Source organism: Sphaerodactylus townsendi, linkage group LG01 (genome assembly GCF_021028975.2).
Source record: "Sphaerodactylus townsendi isolate TG3544 linkage group LG01, MPM_Stown_v2.3, whole genome shotgun sequence".
NCBI lineage: Eukaryota > Metazoa > Chordata > Lepidosauria > Squamata > Sphaerodactylidae > Sphaerodactylus > Sphaerodactylus townsendi.
Window position 1 is genome coordinate 171,530,688 of NC_059425.1, and position 20,987 is coordinate 171,551,674.

Below are 20,987 nucleotides of genomic sequence, written 5' to 3' on the forward strand. Positions count from 1 at the left end.
ACTTCCTTTCCCTGCAGCAGACACCTTGTGAGGTAGGTGGGGCTGAGAGAGTTCTCAAAGAACTGTGACTAGCCCAAGGTCACCCAGCAGGCTTCATGCATAGGAGTGCGGAAACAAACCCAGTTCACCAGATGAAAGTCCACCGCTTTTAACCACTACACCACACTGGCTTGGGAACTCCCAATATTTTGCAGTTACCTCCCATGGCAGCCATAACTGCTGGTATTCATTACTCTTTCTCAGACTTGCAAAAGTGTCCATGAGATCAACAAGGTTGGGGACCCCAGATTAGAGCAGTGAACGAGAACGAGAACTGTAGAGACCCGGGTTCAAATCTTCACTCATCCATGAAGATTCTTGGGCGAGACTGAGTCACTCTCCATCTGTCCTAACCTATTGCATCTATTATCAAGACGATAAAACAGAAAATGGGAGGAGCAAGGAAGAAAAGAAACCTAGTTTGTACTGAATCCTGGTTTGTTCTGACCTCCACATGTTACCCAGTTCAGTGCCGGATTCCAAATTCTCAACAACCCAAAGGTATAAAGAGGCATGTCTTTAAACAACGGTGTTAACTGAAGCGAAACAGTCAAAAAGCAGCAGATTTGTTCAAATAAACACATGGCACTAATCAACCCAGAATCCATACAACTGTCATATGCAGTACCTAACAGCGCTTGTTGTGCAGTTTTCTTGGCTGGAACGAATGGAAGATCTGCTGTTGATAACATTACAGCATTGACTCCCTCTTGGCGGCTCCTCATTTCCTCATGCATCAGCTGTCTACAGAGCACTTCATAGTTAAAACGGGAAATAAATGGCTTTGGATATGGGGCTTCCACATGTCGTGAAACGCAAGAGACCACCGCAGTACAACCTGTCAGGACATAGTCTGATGGTAAAATCAACCGGCGGAGCTTCAATGCAGGTAGCTTCAGTCGCAAGGGGATGCGCCGTTTTTGTAACGGAAAAGAAGGAGGCCCACTGGGTTGCAGAGGTATGACAAAGTCTCTCTTAATACTGTCCGAAGGCAGACAGCTTGGCTCCATAGCAGCTGAAGTAGTATCCAAGGAGTCTGGCAAAGAAAGAAGAATACGATGGCTCTTCGTGGTCATAGAACATTCAACGTGAGTGGCTCCCGCGTCTCCAGGGATTTCTTTAGATTCTTTATCTTCTCCATGAGTCCCTGGGTGTTTGGCAGAGGTAGCTAAGATAAGACACATGAAAATTATTAATTTCTTTCTTAAATTTCTATCCTGCCCTATCCCCCCTAGAGCTCAGGGCAGGTTACAACGTGAACATCACAATGACATAATAATTAAAAGATTTAAAACCAATGTATAAATAACCAATACTAAAACAGGTATTAAACAGGTATTTAAAAACAGATGGCGATTTAAAAAAAAACCCTTTCCCCCTCCCCTAGGAGGCCAAAAGAACAAATTAACAAATTCAGGCTACCAATAGGTGCGAACTCTTCACACACGGCCCCTAACAACACACAATACAATTAACTTGATGTTTTTATTTATTTATTTATTTATTCATTCATTCATTCATTCATTCATTCATTTATAGGCCGCCTCATCCCCGAAGGGCTCGAGGCAGCTCACAACACGGCTGTTTCCGACAGCAACTGATACAGCCTAAAAGTCAACTCATCAAAACTCAGCAGCAGTTAATAACAATAATAAATAAATTAAAACAACAAGATTGTGTAAAACACATATACACAGGCGCCCGATCTAAAAGGCCAAGAAAGAAAAAAGAAGAAGGAAAGGGAGGAGATAGGCAGGGCCCAAGGTGGAATTAGGGCCCAACTAAGAATGAATCAGCTCATGCACTTAAAATGCACGTACATAAATTAATCACAAAAGATCCTCCTTTGCCATTCCGGTTCAAGTAGAAATGTAAATGGAGGCATATGAAAGGTTAACTGGTAGAAATGCATGCCAATTTATATCAAAGTATGTTTGGGGGAATGATGCAAAGGAAAGGTGGGGAGATATCTTGGCAGATAGAGTGGGAAAGGTGAGCTTGAAAAGGGGTGTGTTGGTTTTTGAAATGTGATGAGAAACTAGAAGAATGGGGTTAGACAGGGGTGTACCACCCAGGAGGACACATGAGGTCAAATGTCCCTGGGCTACGGCCATTTAATAAGGTAGGGCAGTGATGGCGAACCTTTTCGAGACCGAGTGCCCAAATTGCAACCCAAAACCCACTTATTTATCGCAAAGTGCCAACGCGGCAATTTAACCTGAATCCTGAGGTTTTAGTTTAGAAAAAACGGTTGGCTCCAAGGCATGCGTTACTCGGGAGTAAGCTTGGTGGTAGTCAGCGGCTTTGCTTTGAAGCGACCGTGCAACTCCTCCAATGGGTGAATCATGACCCTAGGAGGGTTTACTCAGAAGCAAGCCCCATTGACAGCAACCGAGCTGACTTCTAGGTAAAGGATCGCGCTTTAGTTCTTTGCATGAAAATCAGTGGGGTTTAACAGGGTTACCTACACTGCTTCCTGAAAACTAGGTCTTAGGTTTAATGCAAATAATCGAGCCCAGCGCCCCAGGCCAGCCTAGATGTGTGTGTGTGTGGGGGGGGGACTCTGTTTGCACATGCCCACAGCGAGGGCCCTGAGTGCCATAGGTTCGCCACCACTGATGTAGAGGGATTCCGCCCTCAGCTCCGTCCTTAGAGGCCAGAGCACTCCTGGGGAACTGAGAAGCTGGGCTGAAGCCGGGGTGCTAAGCTCTGGCCTGCCTGGACAGCCTGAGGAGCTGGCCACACACTCCCTTTCAGAGCGGCCATGAGAAAGGGAGGCCAGGGGGTGGGGCCCTTCCCTCCAGACAGCAGGAGAGCAGTGGTGGGATCCAAAACAGTCCATCTAGTCCAGCACTCTGCTACTCACAGCGGCCCACCAGGTGCCTTTGGGAGCTCACATGCAGGAGGGGAAAGCAACGGCCTTCTGCTGCTGCTGCTAATGCTCCCGAGCACCTGATCATAAGTGATCAAAAATTTGAAGCCCAGCCTGCTCCAGCTTTCGAGAGTCTGCAAAATATGAATTGCACGAACAATCTTGAACTATGCTATGTTACCTTTGCGGTCTTTTCTCTTTGGCATAAGCAGCACAGTTTCCACTTTTGGAGGGAGAGGCCGACGGAGCAGCTTTGGTTTAGCCATAATTGGGTGTTTTTAACGCTCCTGCAACAGAAAAAAAAAATTAGCTGCAAAGGAGAAGGAGAAGGAAGAGGAGTGCCTAAGACTGAATTCAAAACCCTTTTGAAACATGATTCTATTCCAAAAGAAAGGAACTGAAGGGAAGAAACGTTAATTTTTCTCAGGTTTTCCCTTTTTGACGGGATGCCAAAGCATTGCTCTTCCAGACTCTTTCCCCAAATGAAAATGGTGTCCCCATTCCTGAGGAAAAGTAAATGCCTCCTCTCCCAAGTAAGGTTACCAACCCAGGACGTAGCTAAGATCTCCCACTATTACAACTGGCCTCCAGATGGTCAAATTCAGCTCCCCTGGCGGAAATGGCTGCTTTGAGAGGTTAACTGTATGACATCATATCCCACTGAAGCCCCTCCCCTCCTCCAACACTGCCCTCCACAGGCTCCACCCCCAAACTCGCCAGTATTTCTCAACCTGGAGCTGGCAGCCTTACTCCCACGTCATATTGCAAGGGGCAGGGAAGGATCCTGATTCTGTGGCAAGGGTGGACCAGCCCTTGAACTTACTGAGGAAGTTCCTGGTGGGATGTTGCCCTGCAAAGACACCAGCAAATAGCTGTAAGCTGAGTTGGTGGCCTTTGGGGAGCTGGCAGGACTACTGATGCTCTGCCGCTCAGATCCTGGCCTTTATACCCATTATCACTAATGCCCTGAGCTGGGGTTAGGGTGACCAGCTCTGGGTTCGAAAACACTTGGAGATTTTGAGGGGTGGAGCTTGGGGAGTGCAATGTTTGGGGAGGGGAGGGACCTCAGTGGAGTCTAATGCTATAGAGTCCACCCTCTAAAGTGGCTATTTTCTCCGAGGGAACTGATTTGGGTTGTCTGAAGATCAACTGTAATAGCAGGAGATCTTCAGGCATCACCTGGCGGTTGGCCTTCCTAATCTGTTGTCAGTTTTGGGTGCAATATTCCTGGAGATTTGGTGGTGAACCCTGGGGAGCAACCTCAGCAGGGCATAGTGCCATACAACCCACCCTTTGAAGCAGCCATTTTTTTCCCAGTGGAACTGATCTCTGTGCTCTGGAGATCTGTTGTACATCTGAGAGATGTCCAGGCCCCATCTGGAGGTAGGCAATCTTAAGGGACCCTCATTAGTTCAATACCCGGGGTCCCCAGCTAAAAAGACGGACTAGTCCAGGGGTCTGCAACCTGAGGCTCTCCAGATGTTCGCCAAATCTCAAAAAGGATATCGAAGAGATAGAAAAAGTGCAGAGAAGGGCAATGAGGATGATTGAAGGATTGGAGCACCTTCCTTATGAGGAGAGGCTGCAGCATTTGGGACTTTTAGGTTGGAGAGGAGACGTCTGAGGGGGAATATGATTGAAGTCTATAAAATTATGCATGGGGTAGAAAATGTTGACAGAGAGAAATTTTTCTCTCTTTCTCACAATACTAGAGCCAGGGGGCATTCATTGAAAATGCTGGGGGGAAGAATTAGGACTAATAAAAGAAAACACACAACGTGTGATTGGTGTTTGGAATATGCTGCCACAGGAGGTGGTGATGGCCACTAACTTGGATAGCTTTAAAAAGGGTTTGGACAGATTTATGGAGGAGAAGTCGATCTATGGCTACCAATCTTGATCCTCCTTGATCTGAGATTGCAAATGCCTTAGCAGACCAGGTGCTTGGGAGCTGCAGCAGCAGCAGGCCATTGCTTTCACAACGTGCACGTGAGCTCCCAAAGGCACCTGGTGGGCCACTGCAAGTAGCAGAGTGCTGGACTAGATGGACTCTGGTCTGATCCAGCAGGCTAGTTCTTATGTTCTTAAGAGCCGCAGGTTGCAGACCCCTGGACTAGTAGGTGATGTGATTCAACATTCCAGTTATGTTTGCCAAGTCCCCCCCGGCCACCAGTGGGTGATAGGGGGGCACGGTTGCCAGATCCAGGTCGGGAAACTCCTGGAGATTTGGGGGTGGAGCCTGGGGAGGGCAGTGACTTCAGTGGGGTTCAATCCCATACAGTCCACCCTCCAAAGCATCCATTTTCTCCAGGGGAACAGATCTCTGTCATCTGGAGATGAGCTGTCATTCCAAGGAATCCTCAGGCCCCACTTGGAGGCTGTTTTCAGTCCACCTAGTTCCAGCCCGCCTCTGCCTGTGGCTGGACATCTTCCTGTGTACATTTCTAGGACCAGGATGAAACTACCTTTTAAAGAAGGTAATAAGAAAGCAGAATACTTGGACAGATATCTGGAAGCTTTACAACGAAGTAGATCATGATATCACTAACAATATATGCAATGCAGTGAAACCTCGGTTTTCGTTGGTAATCCGTCCGAAAAGAATCGATGAAAACCGAAACTGATGAAAACCGAGGCAAACTTTTCCATAGGAATCAATGTAAATCCAATTAATACGTTCTAGGCACTCCAAAAAACAACCAAAAACACATTTTTGGTGAATAAACATAGTGTTTAATGCTGAAAACAGTAACAAACAATAACACCAGGACCAGCTTCAGAGCCAGTGGACCAATGTCGCACCAGAAAGCTGTCCAAAGGGGTCTGTTTCTGACACCTCTTTAAGATTTGTCTGAAATGGGCAAGATATTGTTTTGAAACAAGTTGCAGACACAGCTTTGTCCAGGTGATTTTTCTCCACAAACCCCTGCACCTTACTGCAAATCAATGAAAACCGAGGCAAATCTGTGAAAACCGTGACAAATTTTTCACTGAAAAAATAGATGAAAACCGAAACCGATGAAAACCGAAGGCAATGAAAACCGAGGTTCCACTGTATAAGAATGGTTTTGTATGTCTGTGTGATATGTAGACATATGGCATAGAGAGTTGGTCTATCAGTGTCTTTCAGAGGCAGTAAACCTCAAAGCACCAGTGCTAACAGGCAACATAAAGGGGCGCTCTCAGCATCTATGGCTTCCAGAAGAATTATTTGACCACCGTTTGGGTCAGAATGTTAGATTGGATGGACCACTGGTCTGACCCAGCAGGGATCTTTCTTATGTTCTTAATATCCAGATATGCAAATGTGTAAATAAAATTTTAGATTTGCATGACTGATCTGTACAATACATATTGTCCATTTAGTGGATAATAGGAACAAGTTTCATATTTAGGATTATGTTGGACTTTAGAATACTAGTTTGTGGGCCAGGTGCCTGCCTTTCTGGACATCCCAACAAGTGATAATTAGGTTAAAAACTTCCCAAACCTCCCTTCCCTTTAAACTTGCAAAAAAGTTCGATTCTTGGGTTAAATGTTTGGAGATGAAAGAAAGAGAAGAAAAAGAGAAGAAAGATGAACATGTGCCTGAAAAATTTCCAGGATAGCCTGGTCCCTACAGCCTTCCTCTTATAACTTGTTCCTGGATTTCAATCACAGTTGGTCATTCTGTGTTTCATATATTTCAGGAGTTCTTTCAATCCCCTTCCCACGCAGTCACTGCACAAGGAAAATAATTATTTCCATTCCAGCCAAACAAATTACCCCTCGCTCTCCTGGGTGATTTCTTTAGACCTTTTCCTCAATGATGATCAACCTGGCTTCCCAGCACGTAACATTGAAAAGGGTTTGGAGGCAGACGTCACCAATAGGAATAACTACCATTAGTAAAAAAAAAAACCACTGAAACAACATCCACACTGTTCCCATTTGGCAGCTACTGGACCAAACAAGCCAACAGATTTGGAAATGGGGGGGGGGGGTCACTCTTTCTCTACAAGCACCCACCCACCCCTAAATGTGCAATAGCCTTCTGGAGGTGAGGAAGTAGGTAACATGAGCCGTTTACCTTACATTTTCAGAGAGAAAGCTTCCCATTCCACTTCACTTGGGCAAGGTGAAAACAGTCGTGTAGCATCCTTGGAGACAAGTGTTAACAACATAACTGGAGCTTCCTGGTGATTGGCCAGAATGAATGGCCCTTCCATTCTATAAACAATGACTAGAGAAGGAACCCATGTGCCTTGCTGGCTGGTTGCCACTAGGTATAGGAGACACGGTAGTTCTGGTTAACTAGTCACCGAAAGAGATGATGAAAAGTCTTTGCTGTTTTTGCGGCACAGAGAGATACAACTCCCAAATGGCACAGATGTTCAAGGCATGTTTCATGTACAGTCGTCTGGTAAGGTAAACATATTTTATTAGACTGGTCTATCTCTGTATCATCTCCCGCCTCCCTAGCCCCTGCCACCTCTGTGTTGTGGATATAAAGACATCAACATAACAGAGGTACATTTCCAACCAATCTGTGAGATTCACAAACATGTATGCTGCAATAAATATCTTCCTGTGTACATTTCTAGGACCAGAGAGACCTTTTAAAGAAGTAATAAGAAAGTAGAATACTTTGTGGTTTGGGGCCCTTGTACCTACGGGACCGTCTTACCCCATGTCTCCCGAATAGGCCGCTGTGCTCTGCGACGGCAGAGTTACTGGAAGTCCCTGGCCCTTCAATGATGTGGCTGGCCCCTGCCTGGTGGAACGCTCTCCCTCCAGCTCAGGGGTAGGGAACCTCGCGACTCCGGAAACGCTTCATCGTCGCGCCTGCGGCTCCGGGCGAGCCACTGTCCCATCGTTGCCCACTTACTGCGGGCGGCAGGTGGTGCTCTTACCGGCTGGCTGGGCGGCGCTGGCTCTGTACTGCCCCGTTGGGTGGGGCTTTCCGGCTGACGACAAGGCCGGAGCATTATTTATCCTTGCCGCCCTGCGTCATCAGAGCGGGCGCATCCCATCGCTTCTCAGAATAAAGCCCGGAGTAAAAGGTAAAAACCCCCAATATATACAGTGTTATCTTTATTTTAAATGTCAAAAATTATTTGCGGCTCCAAGTGTTTTCTTTTCCCATGGAAAACGGGTCCAAATGGCTCTTTGAGTGTTAAAGGTTCCCTACCCCTGCTCCAGCTATTCAGGCCCTGCGGGACCTTGGCAAGTTCCGCAGGGCCTGTAAGACTGAGCTGTTCCACCGGGCTTTTGGTGAGGCTGGCCGCGGATTGGCTGCGCCCTCACGAGGCCCTGCCATATTTTGTTATCCCTGGCAGTGCCCCGTATCAGTTCCATCTTGGGTGCTGCCAGCCCCTCCTGGCCTTCAGACCGGGTGCCACCAACATGGGTTTTTAGATTGTTGTTATCTGATTTGTTATGCTGCGCATTGAATTTTAGATGTTTTTAGATGTGTTTTAAGTAATTTATTGGACATTATATTATATTGTGAACCGCCTAGAGCCCTTTGGGGATGAGGCGGTCTATAAAATCCAATGAATGAATGAATGAAATCTATGACAGTAGTGGCAAACCTATGGCACTCCAAATGTTCATGGACTACAATTCCGATCAGCCTCTGCCAGCATGGCCAATTGGATGGGAATTGTAGTCCATGAACATCTGGAGTGCCATAGGTTCACCACCACTTATCTATAAGATGCTGTCTTCTCTCTCTGCTAGCTGATCTGCCACTCAGATGTGGTCTATAACCCTCGGGCTCAGAGCTGAAGACCTTCAGTCCATGTCTCAGGGCAAGCCCAGGCCTTAAGTACCTGTGTGCAGACAGAACAAATTCTGCAAGGTGTTCCTCAGCTGCAGATTGCCGACCTACTCTATGGCAGACACATCCGACAACCCCACCCCCAGCTTCCGTCCTTGAAAGGAGGCTACCCATACAACTAGAGTAGCCACTGACAGATGATTCAAGAGGAAAGCAGTATGGGGCCAATCAGGACTCAAAGGGCAAAGCATCCAACACCAAGCCTTTTCAATAGATCCAACAGGTGCTTTCACAACTACTGAATAATGCACTTTCAATCCACTTTCAAAGTACTTTGACAACTATTTGCAAGTGGATTTCGCCGTTTCGCACAGTAAAATCCAGCTACAAAGTACACTGAAAGTGGATTGAAAGTGCGTTATTCGGCATGTGCGAAGGTGCCCAATGTTTTGGCAAAGGCTCACCTCTTGCTTACTCCATGTGTCCTGGCAAGTACTAAATGAAGGAGAGCAGACATGTGCAAGCAGCTGATGCTGTCAGCATCTGCAAAGATGCTCTGGCATTGTGCCTCTTCTAGCCTGAATGGCAGGGTTGCCAACCTTCAGGTGGGGTCTGGAGATATCCCAGAATTACAATTGTTCTCCAGGTGATAGAGGTCAGTTCTCCTGGAGAAAATGGCTGCTTTGGAGGATCTCTCACTTAGGCCCTTACCATCCCCAAACCTCTCACTCCCCAGGTACCATCCCCAAATCTCCAGAAATTTCCCACTCTGGAGTTGGCAACCCTACTCTATGGTAAGCACAATAGAGACTAAGAGGGGGAAAGTCCAATAGCGACAGCCTTCTGGCAGCCATTTTGCATCCTAGTTGGGAAACTGGAGTAGTGGTAAAGAGCGGTGGCCTCTAACCCAGAGAACCGATTCCCCACTCCTTTACATGCATGGTGGACTCTAATATGGGAACTGGATTTGTTTCTCCACTCCTACACGTGAAGCCTGCTGGATGACCTTAGGGCAGTCATAGTTCTCTCAGAGGTCAGTTCTCCTGGAGAAAATGGCTGCTTTGGAGGATCTCTCAGCCCCACTTACCTTGCAAGGGTCTCTCAGCCCCACTTTGGAGGATCTCTCAGCCCCACTTACCTTGCAAGGTGTCTTCAGTGGGTAGGGGAAGGGGATTGTAAGCCCCTTTGAGACTCCTTGCAGTAAAGAAAAATAGGGTATAAATCCAAAATCTTCTCTTACCCACTCTGAGTAAGTTTAAGTAACCCTAGCTTTAGTGCAGGTCTGACTTTTTTTGATGCTCCTCAAACTCTGGTACTCTAGACAACTGCCTAGGTTGCCTTTAAGGAGTATCCTCACTCCCAGGGATTTATTGAACCTTCAGAGCACCAAAAGCTCTGAAGAACCGTGTTAATGGGGTCTATGCCACTTGCAACCATCTCTCTGTGCGGAAGTGTTCTAACCTTGCAAGGAAACTCTTAAACCAATGGATCCCCAACCATGTAGGGAGAATGCAATCACACACTAAGGAAAGCCAGGGTGTTTCCCTCAAGAGAAGTACCAGTGAAAAATGGCGCCTGGGGCAAGAGCAAGACCTTATTTTGTGCCCCTCCGGCCCCTTTTACTGCTTCAGCAGCCCAGAGCCGCTTTTCTGAGGAGTGTGGGGCTAGTGGCCCCATTCCAGGTGATCTGAGGCACAACTGAACACCACCAAGGGCGGGCTGGAGTGGCCGGAGAAAGGGCTGAAGTCGATGAAGCACTCCTCCAGCAGCCTTTCGCCGTGGCTCAAGTGGCTGCTGCTCTCGGCCCAGCGCTGGCTGTTGCTGGGGCTGACCCCCCACCTCCATCGAAGGCAGCGCCTGCTTGAGTGAGGCAGGCATGACCTTGATATTGGTGCGGGGGTGGCAGTTTGATCACACGGGGGCGTGATTTTGCTCTCCAGCACGTGATCAAATGAGTGGCGCCCTGGGACACGTGACCTCACATGTCCCTCTGGCATATCTGCCCCTGGTTTACCTGTCCTTCTGGTCTTCCCGTGGCTTCTGCTGCTGTTGTGGTGGAAACACCTTTTATTTGAGTGGTGGGCAATCAGTAATGAGCCCTGCTTTACAGTAGCCCTGCCGACTTTCTGAGAGGCTAAGAAGTTCTGGGAAAGCTATGGAGAAACTCTTACATCTAAGCTGGGGTCGGCAACCTTTACCACCCAAAGAGCCATTTGGACCCATTTTCCACGGTCCTGAAGATCTACTGAGTCAGAGACGCAGCTCTGTGCCCCTTCACTCACGTTCCCTTCTAACGCTGGGAGGCGGAGGCGCCAGGCAGGGAAATCCTGTCTGCTCGACGGAGCAGGCAGCCGCCTGCTCCATGGGGCAGAGGGGGGATGGCGTCTGCAGCCTGCCCAGTGCCGCCGCCTCTTGCGCTGCGGGAGGCAGCGGCGCAGGCAGGGAAACCCCCTCTGCCTGACATAGGCAGCCGCCTGCTCTGTGGGGCAAAGGGGGGATGGTGGCTGCGGGGATGGCAGAGGGGGGATGGCGGCTGCTCTGGAGGGACACGCCCACTCTACCCTCCGACCTCCAGGGGTCAGAGGGCAGCGTGGGCGTGTCCCTCCAACCCTCCAGAGAAGTGCTGGAAGGAGAGGTGAGTGGAGAGGAGAGCGGAGTGGAGTGGAGTAAGAGTGGAGAGGAAGCTAAAAGTGGCACTTTCATGCACGGAGCCACCTCCGGTTCGGCCCCTCCACTCACCTTTCCTTTTAGCGCTGCTCTGGAGGGCTGGAGGGACATGCCCATACTACCCTCCAATCTCCTGGCCATGCAGAGCCGCAGTATAAGGCTGAAAGAGCCGCATGCGGCTCCAGAGCCACGGGTTGCAGCCCCCTGATCTGTGCTAAGGACTTTGTTGTATCTTTGCTTAAAGGAAAATGCAGGCAAAGTAATGTCCAGCAGATGGTGTGAGAGGAATTCTGGAGAAACATACTCTTAGGCAAACTGTCCAAGCCAGATGGATGGCCATCGTCAAGCAGTTGTAACTCTCAAACTGTGGCAGAGAATTGGATGTAGAGTACTGCTTTCCCCACCCTTGAGTGGAATGGGAGTGGTTCTTCCTGTTCTGGAGTTTGAAAAGTGATAGATTGGTGCTCTCCATCACCAGTGCAGCTTGATGCCAGGTGAACAGGACAAAGGCCTATTCTGTAGGTACACCAGTTAAAAAAAATATAGTCCAACACTGGTTCTTAGGTCCTTATTCAGTAGAGAAGTGCCTAAGAGTTAAGAAATTAATAAGGAACACAGACAGATCAGGTTCTGTAGCCCAGAGTCAACTTGTAGACCTCCACAAAGCCTACAAGCCCATCAAGCAAGAGAATATATTTGAGAATTACCTCAAATGTGGCAGTCAGATTGCTGTTGAAAGTTGGATACAGGGACTGTCTCATTCTTGTGCTGAAAGATCTACACTGATTACCCATTGTCAGGCAAAGTCCTGATTCTCACCTTTAAAGCTTTAAACAACTTGATGTCTGGATACATGAAGGACTTTCTTCTCCTATACTGTTTTGTTTTTAGAATAGCATAAGGTGACCAGACGTCCCGCTTTGGGCGGGACAGTCCCGCCTTAAACCAATTTGTCCCGCGTCCCGCGGGTTTTTTTTAACTGTCCTGATTTTTGGAAGACTGCCGCACTGCCTTCTGGGGCGCTCCACTTTTCCCACCAGGGAGCGCCCCAGAAGGCAGTGGGGCAGCCTTCTGGGGCGCTCCCGGTTCCCGCCCTGAAACAGGGGAGCACCCCAGAAGGCAGTGCGGCAGCCTTCTGGGGCACTCCCCGGTTTCCCACCCTGTGACAGGGCGGGAAACCGGGGAGTGCCCCAAAAGGCAGTGTGCTCCTGCTGCTGCGCACGTGCGTGCCCGGGTCCTGGTTTAAAAAGGTGAAAATCTGGTCACCTTAGAAAGTACCTTTTTCTGGTTAAAAAACAAGCAAAAAACCAACCAGGCATGGACAGTGCTTCTCCCCAAAGTAGAAATATGCCAGATTCCATCAATCTGACCCACCCAGCTTCATCATCCAAGACCCAGATGATTTTTCAAAAACACTCCCGCCCGTATTCCAGTCAAGTGATCCCAGGGGGGAAATCTCCCTTTTAGCCTTCATGACTGTGAGCCTGGCGGGGTGCTTTCAAGAAGTAACTTAAGGAAGTTCTTATTTATGGAAGATTCATTATGAGTGTGCACAGGGTTCCAAGCTTTTAAAATAACCATCTTTTTTCATCTTACACATTTTGGATGCTAACCATTCACAGACGCTGAAAGAAATTGGACTTTGTGTTAGGGCTACAGACATTTCTGCTGGTGATGAGAAGAGTGCTATATTTGCAGTCTTTCTGTGTACTGTTGCTAGCTTCGGCTGCTGATGGCCTAGCAGGCCCCAGACCACGCCCTGTTTTTGTTTCAATAAACTTTTGCACTGTTTGTTGTGGGTTTTCCAGGCTGTGTGGCCGTGGTCTGGTAGATCTTGTCCTTACGTTTCACCTGCATCTGTGGCTGGCATCTTCAGAGGTGTATCACAGAGGGAAGTATGTTACACACTGTGTCCAGTGAAGATGCCAGCCACAGATGCAGGTGAAACGTTAGGAACAAGATCTACCGGACCACGGCCACACAGCCCGGAAAACCCACAACAACCAGTTGAATCCAGCCATGAAAGCGTTTGACAAAACTTTTGCACTGTTTTGGCACTGGGCACCATAGCTTTTTAGAGAACTGTTTTCTGCATACCCATTATCTTCTGACTCCCTTAAGAAATGTACTCCCCTGATCTGAGGGGGGGAAAGTGAGAAAAATCCCCCCACCAACAAAAAAAAGTCTGTGGGAGATCTGAATGATGAAGCGGAAGCCCCCCAGTCCCCAAACCCCCAGGCAGAAAAGAGACTCTCCTGACACAAGAGAATGGAAAAGGCTTCCCTGTACAGCGATAAAAAGGCCACACCCATTACTTACAATGGAGAATTCCAAGAGAACTCCTAAGAGTTCTTCCATCGTTCCATCCCTTGATAAAGGCACATAAAACTCAAAACAAGTTGGAAATTTTATGTAAGCAGAAAGAAGATGTGAAAACTTGTAAGTGGCGTGAATTTCCTAGAAAGACTCCACATTTAATTTTGTTTTCTGAATACTACCACGTCTGCTTCCAAGGGTTTTGGAAGTACTGTACATACAGTGGGAACCAACTAATGTATAGAATGCAACAGCCCTTGCCCCTTAACAAAGAGATGGAAGAACCATGTGGAACTACTGTATTATCAACGGTACAGAATTCCCAAAATTAGAATATATGAACAGCAGTTGAATTTTGGGAGCTGGGGGCAGAGCAGAAGGGTGGGTGAAAGGACCAGCAGTGGAATGAGGCAGGAAGGGCAAAGACTGTTCTTTTACACCACTCCCAAATGGGTCAATATAATTATTACAGGGATACATTCCAGGTGAATTCTTACATTCCCACTGTATCTAATGTTTTCTTGTTCTCAGGGTCCTGCCGCCCCCGTGAATTATTAATTGATATTTCAGCTTTCTCTACAATGTGGCTTATGTCATCATTCTACCCTCCTCCATATTGTCTTCGCAACAGCCACACTGAGATAGGTCGGCCCAAGGTAACGCAGCAACTTCCACTGTACACGGGGGATTCAAAACTGAGTCTCTGAGATCTCTATGCAGCCCTATAACTACTGCCCTGTTTCCCCAAAAATAAGACAGGGTCTTATTTTAATTTTTTCTCCAAAAGATGCGTTAGGGCTTATTTTCAGGAGATGTCTTATTTTTCATGCCCCCCATGTGACCAGATTGGCTACACCAGGGAATCTGTAACTAGGGCTTATTTTTGGAGTGGGGGTTATATTACACGCATCCTCCAAAAATCCTGTAAAATCATGCCAGGGCTTATTTTTGGGGTAGGTCTTATTTTCGGGAAAACAGAGCACCTCCCACTGATGCTCCGACTTTGTAAATTTTAAACACTTCAGTCTCGTGTTAGCCAGGTTCTATATCGGCTTAAGTACTTGTAACCATATTAACTTCAGTGTCTTGGGGTTCCCCAAACTGACATTTTTGTGTTCCTTTTCTTCCATTCTCCTTGGAGATTACAGACCCATATGAGGCATCAAAAGTCCATGCCTGCTTTCCTTTTGATGGTTTAATTCACTTAGCCAACTGCACTGTGGGAAGCAAGATACAGTTACAATCTTATATTTCAGAGGGCTATTTTAACTGTTTATTAGTCTGTATTAATAAATTTGTCGTGTTCACTTTCTGATATTATCTACTTCATACGCTAGCAAATTTTGAGGTTATAGCTCCCCAGGACAGCCATGAAGTTTCTGACTCCCATTAGGTAGGCTGAGGTAGGCCGATGTCTCGGAATGCTCTTGAACATTTCATCTGCTGAGAGAAATTGCTGACTGTAAAACTTCATATTATATTTGGGAATCAAATTTTAAAACGTTTAGGACCAGGAAGAGCTCTCGGGGGGAAAATAGGGAAACTGAAGAGTGGAAAGGTCTTAAGAGTTAGAAGAAGAAGAAGAAGAAGAAGAAGAAGAAGAAGAAGAAGGAGAAGGAGAAGGCGAAGGAGAAGAAGAAGTTGGATTTATATCCCCCCTTTCTCTCCTATAGGAGACTCAAAAAGGCTTACAAACTCCTTTCCCTTCCCCTCTCACAACAAACACCCTGGGAGGTAGGTGGGGCTGAGAGAGCTCAGAAGAACTGTGACTAGCCCAAGGTCACCCAGCTGGCGTGTGTTGGAATGTACAGGCTAGTCTGGATTCCCAGATAAGCCTTCACACAGCTCAGGTGGCAGAGTGGGGAATCAAACCCGGTTCCTCCAGATTAGCGTACACCTGCTCTTAACCACTACACCACTGGTGCTTTAGGGACGCTAAAGTCAAAGAGGCAGACTATGATTGACATAAGGTGGCAAGAACCATGCAACCTAGAATATGGGGAAAGAGCTATAGAAGAAGAAGATAACATTTGGGAATAGGAGGTGGTCTATTTAAAGTGGCAAGCTGGGGGAAAACTTCTCAGGCTACATGCTATGAGAAGGGCAGAAAGATACATGGTTGAGAAATCAGGATGCTGAAAGGTGTGACAGACAGCAGGCGCAGAGGCTACAACCACTGGATGCTATTTTTCACATACACTTCCCAGCTTCTTTACTCAATGCAGTCAGTGAGGCTGCAATTTAAAGTGGTTGCAAGAGGAAGCTGCCTTCTGCTGAATTAGACCATTGATTGATCAGGCTTGGGACCGTGTTTTTAATTGATGGGGGCTCTCGGGAGTCTCAGAAATCATCCACATCACTTACTACCTATTTTTTCCCCTCATAGAGCCCAATCCTATCCTCCATGCTTTAAAGCACAGATGTCAAACTCGTGGCCCTCCATATGTCATGGACTACAGTTCCCATCATCCATGGCAGGGGATGATGGGAACTGTAGTCCATAACATCTGGAGGGCCGCAAGTTTGACACCTATGCACTAGACCAGGGGTAGGGAACCTGCGGCTCTCCAGATGTTCAGGAACTACAATTCCCATCAGCCCCTACCAGCATGGCCAATTGGCCATGCTGACAGAGGCTGATGGGAATTGTAGTTCCTGAACATCTGGAGAGCCGCAGGTTCCCTACCCCTGCACTAGACTACATTGTGCATTTAGGGAATTTAAAGTTGGTAGCCCTGAAGCCTTTGGCTTCAACCAATGAGGTGCCTGGAATACTCATGAACATTCTACCTTCTGATCATACGAAACAGGGAGTGAGGAACTGTCTCCTCTGAAAGATTGTTTTGGCTTCTGGGACTAGGAAGAGGTGAAATAGAAAGGTCAGCCCACTCAATTGTGCACAGACAGGGAAGAAGTCAGAGACAGTGTGACCAAAATCAGTAAAGGTGGGTCTCGTGTTGCCAGTGTATCTGCCAGCGTTACCAATGCAACTGTGAATTCCCAATTTTCATTGATAAAAAGTATTTATCCTTGTTCGTTGAGAAAAAAACATGTCTCCTCTTGCATCTCTGGAACGAAAGGGGATACTTCTTGTAGAAAATGAAAACTAAGAATTCACAAAATCTTTTACACTTGTTGAGACAATAACGAGCTTTCCCACCCTTGCAGTAGCTATCCAGGTCTCATTATGATCCTTCCTAAAGCTTTGCAGCAAAGCAGGTTTGCAAAAGATTGGGGGGGTTGCATGAGGGTTGCGAAAGATGGTTGCATGAATGAACCATGATGTTGTGGGGAAACAGGGGGGAAAAAAACCCCACGCTTCCCAACATCACCCCTGGGGCAGAAATTGCCATAGGAAGGGAGTAACGTAGAGAAATCTAAACAGAAGCCAAGCAAAAGGCTAAAGAAAGGAGAGCTCACTGGGGTGGAGTGGGGAGCAAAGATAAGCATAGATGGGGCACATAACGTGACATATTATTGGTAGTAAGTGACAGAAGAAGGGAGCGTGTATTTGGCAATGGATGGTGAAGCAAGCAAGGGAAAAAAAGCTAAGAAAAGTGTTAGGTCTGGCAAGTGTCTGTCACAATCCTGATAATAAGGGGTTAACTGTGAGCATGTTAATTAGCCAGTGAGGTCAGTGACTTGCGACCAGTTCATTGATTAGTCATTGGGCAGTTAATCCCACATTGCTTATGTGAGGCAGAGCATGTTGGTCAGAGGTTATAAAGTTAACTATGGCCCCTTCCACACACGCAAAATAATGCGTTTTCAAACCACAACTGTTTGCAAGTGGATTTTGCTATTCCGCACAGCTTCAACGAGCACTGAAAGCAGTTTGAAAGTGCATTATTCTGCATGGGCGGAATGAGCATATGTTTCTTTGTCTCACGGCACACGGGTTTTTTCTTTTGTACCTGTAAGATGGATTCACCTCAAGAGGTGAATGCCTAGGCCACACGTGGGCTCACATGTGCCTAAGTTCTGTAACTAAGTTTGTACTAGAATAGTAAGGATTTATTGTGTTTATTCCAGGTATACCCTACCCAGATTTAGTTAAGTAAAGTTTCATCTTTTATAATCACAGCAAAAGTCTCCTGATCTTTCCTCTCACTCTGCTTATTACTCAAACAAGGAAGCAATTCCCCAACGAAAAGCAAAACCTATGGACAAAATAGTCACCACAATTTTTGTTTCTGGCAAGACTCCTGCGCCTTTAAATGCGCCCTGGTGGGCAGAAATGTAAGAGATAGTTTATTCATCATTGCCCTCATGTGCTGGGAAGAGCAGCAGCTGCTGCATTCCTGCCTGTCATGAAGCTTTTAAAGTCATAGAGACCATACCCGGAAAAAGTGTTACCCTCCGCAGTGCCTTAAGATCAGGGCGGCCTGGAACTTGTGGCAGGCACATAGACTCCTTGCTTTTCTTTTTCTTCGATCCCTGGTCCTGTCACTTAACCCACACCCCCACACCCCCCCCCCCCACACACACCCAAAATAGTTTCTTCATGTGGAAAAGGCACAAGAACAGGACTAGGGGGACAGAAGCCAGAGAACCACGAGGGGGCCAGAAAAGGTTCCTATGGATACAGGCAGTGGTGGGATCCAAACATTTTAGTAACAGGTTCCCATGGTGGTGGGATTCAAACTGTGGCGTAGCGCCAATGGGGCTGAGCGGGGCACGACGGGGGCGTGGCCAGGCATTCCGGAGGCGGGGCATTCCTGGGCAGGGCTGTGACAAGGACGCAGCCGCTGCGCCGGGCCTTGGGCGGGAAATGAATTCACGCAGGCGCAGGCTGCCAAGCACGCCGGTGCACCTCCTGCTAGACTGCTTCAAGTTCTGCATGCTACTGCTGAGAGGAGGGGCGTAACTAAGGCAAAAATAATGTGGCAAAATCACCAATTAGTAACCCCCTCTCGGCACAAACAAATAATTAGTAACCTACTCTCAGGAACCTGTGAGAACCTGCTGGATCCCACCTCTGGATACAGGAGATGCAACAGAAGGGAGAATCTCATCCAATGCAACTACTTCCATGTCTACTCTGTTAAGGTAAAAGAAAACCACACGTGAGGAATTAACTCGCTTGTATTATGATACAAGGATGCTCTTTAAGTCGGGATTTGGAGACCCTAAGGAGGCAGAGAGGGGAGATGGTGAAATTAATCTAGTCAGCCAGACCTGTGCAGCAAAGGCAAGGAAGGCAAATCCTGGGTCCAGATGGATCTGAGCCGCTTCAGTTATGGTCCTTCTGCTCAGTAGCAACTGCAAGCCTTTGTTTTGCTTCCACCATCCATCTGTTGCCTATAAGAGGCACAGACTCATAAGGAAAAGAACAACAACTCTGGCCTCATCTTACCCCTCTGTTCCTTTCCTGGTTACAGTTTGCAGGCAGACCTCCATGGCATCTGTAAGTTACATTGCGATGCAGCACCGCTTCCAAAATGGGAACCTCCCACGTATTCCCTCTCATTCTCACCTGAATAACAACTCCTCTTCTATAAATACTCACTAGTTGCTCCCCAAGGGAACGGAGTGAAAAATCTCCTGACAATGAGTTGCGCTTACAACATGTTGTGTTTTTAGGAAAAAATAATTTCTGGAGGTGTCTGGTAAACAACGATGCTAGTGGATAGGAGCTTAATCACTGCAATGAAAAGTAAAACCAGACCCAGTCTTAAGTGGTTTACAAACGACACTTCCATCTGTGACGCTAAAAATGCAAACTATGTGGAATTGTTAAATGGGATGCGAGAGGAAAGGAAGCAGAGCTTTAGTCCAATGTGCTGCTGCGCCTGAGGCTCATTTTATCCATAAACATATTCAAGTCCAACGACAATTTTTTTTTTCATATCTTGTAGTACCAGGCAGCCTTTGTTCAACCCACCTGTTTGCAAACTGATATTCTGAAGGTTTTTTTCCTTCCTGCCAATACTGCCAGTCTCTATTCGATATAGTCTGGGTAACAGCTGCTGATGTTCTGTTCGGCTGCTTATGGAACGATCCCTTCTTACTCTCTGAGAAAGCCTCAATATGTTGTTGAGACCCACCCTGAGTAAGTTGAGGGTGCTATAAATTCAAGCAGCTGCCCTGCCCCATGACAGCAGGGTGCTGGTACTTACCTAGACACATATACGTAATAGGGGGTTGAATTAATTGCCTAAGGTCCACTATTTTAAGGCCCATTCCTCACTTTAAATTATTGCCATCTGATCACAAATGTTTATCACACATTTCAGACATTTTTTAAACCTAAGAGCTGTACTGTTAAGGTTACAGTTGTCACCCACTGCTTCTCTCATCCCTTTTTGATGAGAAGGATGTACAATGGGGTGTTGTGGGGTTTCTGGACTGTATGGCCGTGTTCCAGCAGCATTTTCTCCTGATGTTTTGCCTGCATCTGTGGCTGGCATCTTCAGAGGATCCTCTGAAGATGCCAGCCACGGATGCAGGCGAAACGTCAGGAGAAAATGCTACTGGAACACGGCCATACAGTCCAGAAACCCCACAACGCCCCATTGATTTCGGCCGTGAAAGCCTTCAACAATAGAATGTACATTCATCCTTTTGCATAAACAAACAGGTTGATCAGGGCCTAGTTTGGCCTTTTAGCACAGTGTTCAGACTGGGGTTACACTCTAGGCTGCCTCTGCAATTGGACTCCTCCTCTTACTAAGGGGTACCGTGAAGGCACAGGGGCCTGGCATCAGAACAAAACACTCCCCGTAAAATGGATGCCTCTCAAACGGCCTTGGGGTCCATTTTGTGTCAAGCCTAGGCAGGAAGGCGGTTGGCTGTTGATCTTTTCCCCAGGCTCTAAGGTATGCCTGGCTAGACAATGGGGCTGACTAATGCCCACTCTGTCACCCGGGGCCTATGGTAATTTAATCAGCACTTACCCTATCTGCATCCATCCCAGCAATCAATCAGTATTCAGGAGAATAGCCCAGGCATTCTCTTTGGTCCTGACATGTGATCAAGCCCCTCCTATCTTTTTGTTGAAACCCTGGGAAAGTGATCAATCTTTTTCTCTCTGGTTTTCCTGCCAGTTTACCTCATACTGTCTCATTTTGGGGTATAAGTATTGGTCCTTTGTCCATTCGCTCTGTTTGTGAGCTCTAAAATGAACCTGTACTATCCTGGTATACTTAGGTTATTGATCCCAGTTAACCCCTGTGCTCTCTGCCTCCAGCTAATTCTCCCAAACTCATGGTCTTTATCACAGAGAATAGGGGATATTCCTAGAGGGTCATTATGTGAGGTCATTTTTTTTTCTTTTACTCCTCAGTTTCTAGGGGGTAATGAATTAGGACTAGAAGCTGATCATTCCTCATC

General features: G+C 47.2%; 1 protein-coding gene across 5 annotated transcripts in view; it reads right to left on the reverse strand.

The window, feature by feature from the left end:
* Positions 1-20,987, reverse strand: part of LRRC63 (leucine rich repeat containing 63) — a 53,266-nt gene that overhangs the window by 19,971 nt on the left and 12,308 nt on the right. For 3 of the 5 annotated variants that reach the window (XM_048499780.1, XM_048499751.1, XM_048499788.1), the window contains exons 1-3: positions 6,981-7,025; positions 3,093-3,198; positions 668-1,207 (exon numbers count right to left, since the gene is read on the reverse strand). In XM_048499780.1, the coding sequence (XP_048355737.1) occupies positions 668-1,207; positions 3,093-3,177 (625 nt within the window). In that variant the 5' untranslated portion in view covers positions 3,178-3,198; positions 6,981-7,025. Of the gene's footprint in view, positions 1-667; positions 1,208-3,092; positions 3,199-6,980; positions 7,030-20,987 lie in introns of those variants that run through there. The other 2 variants (XM_048499770.1, XM_048499760.1) reach the window with 2 other exon arrangements.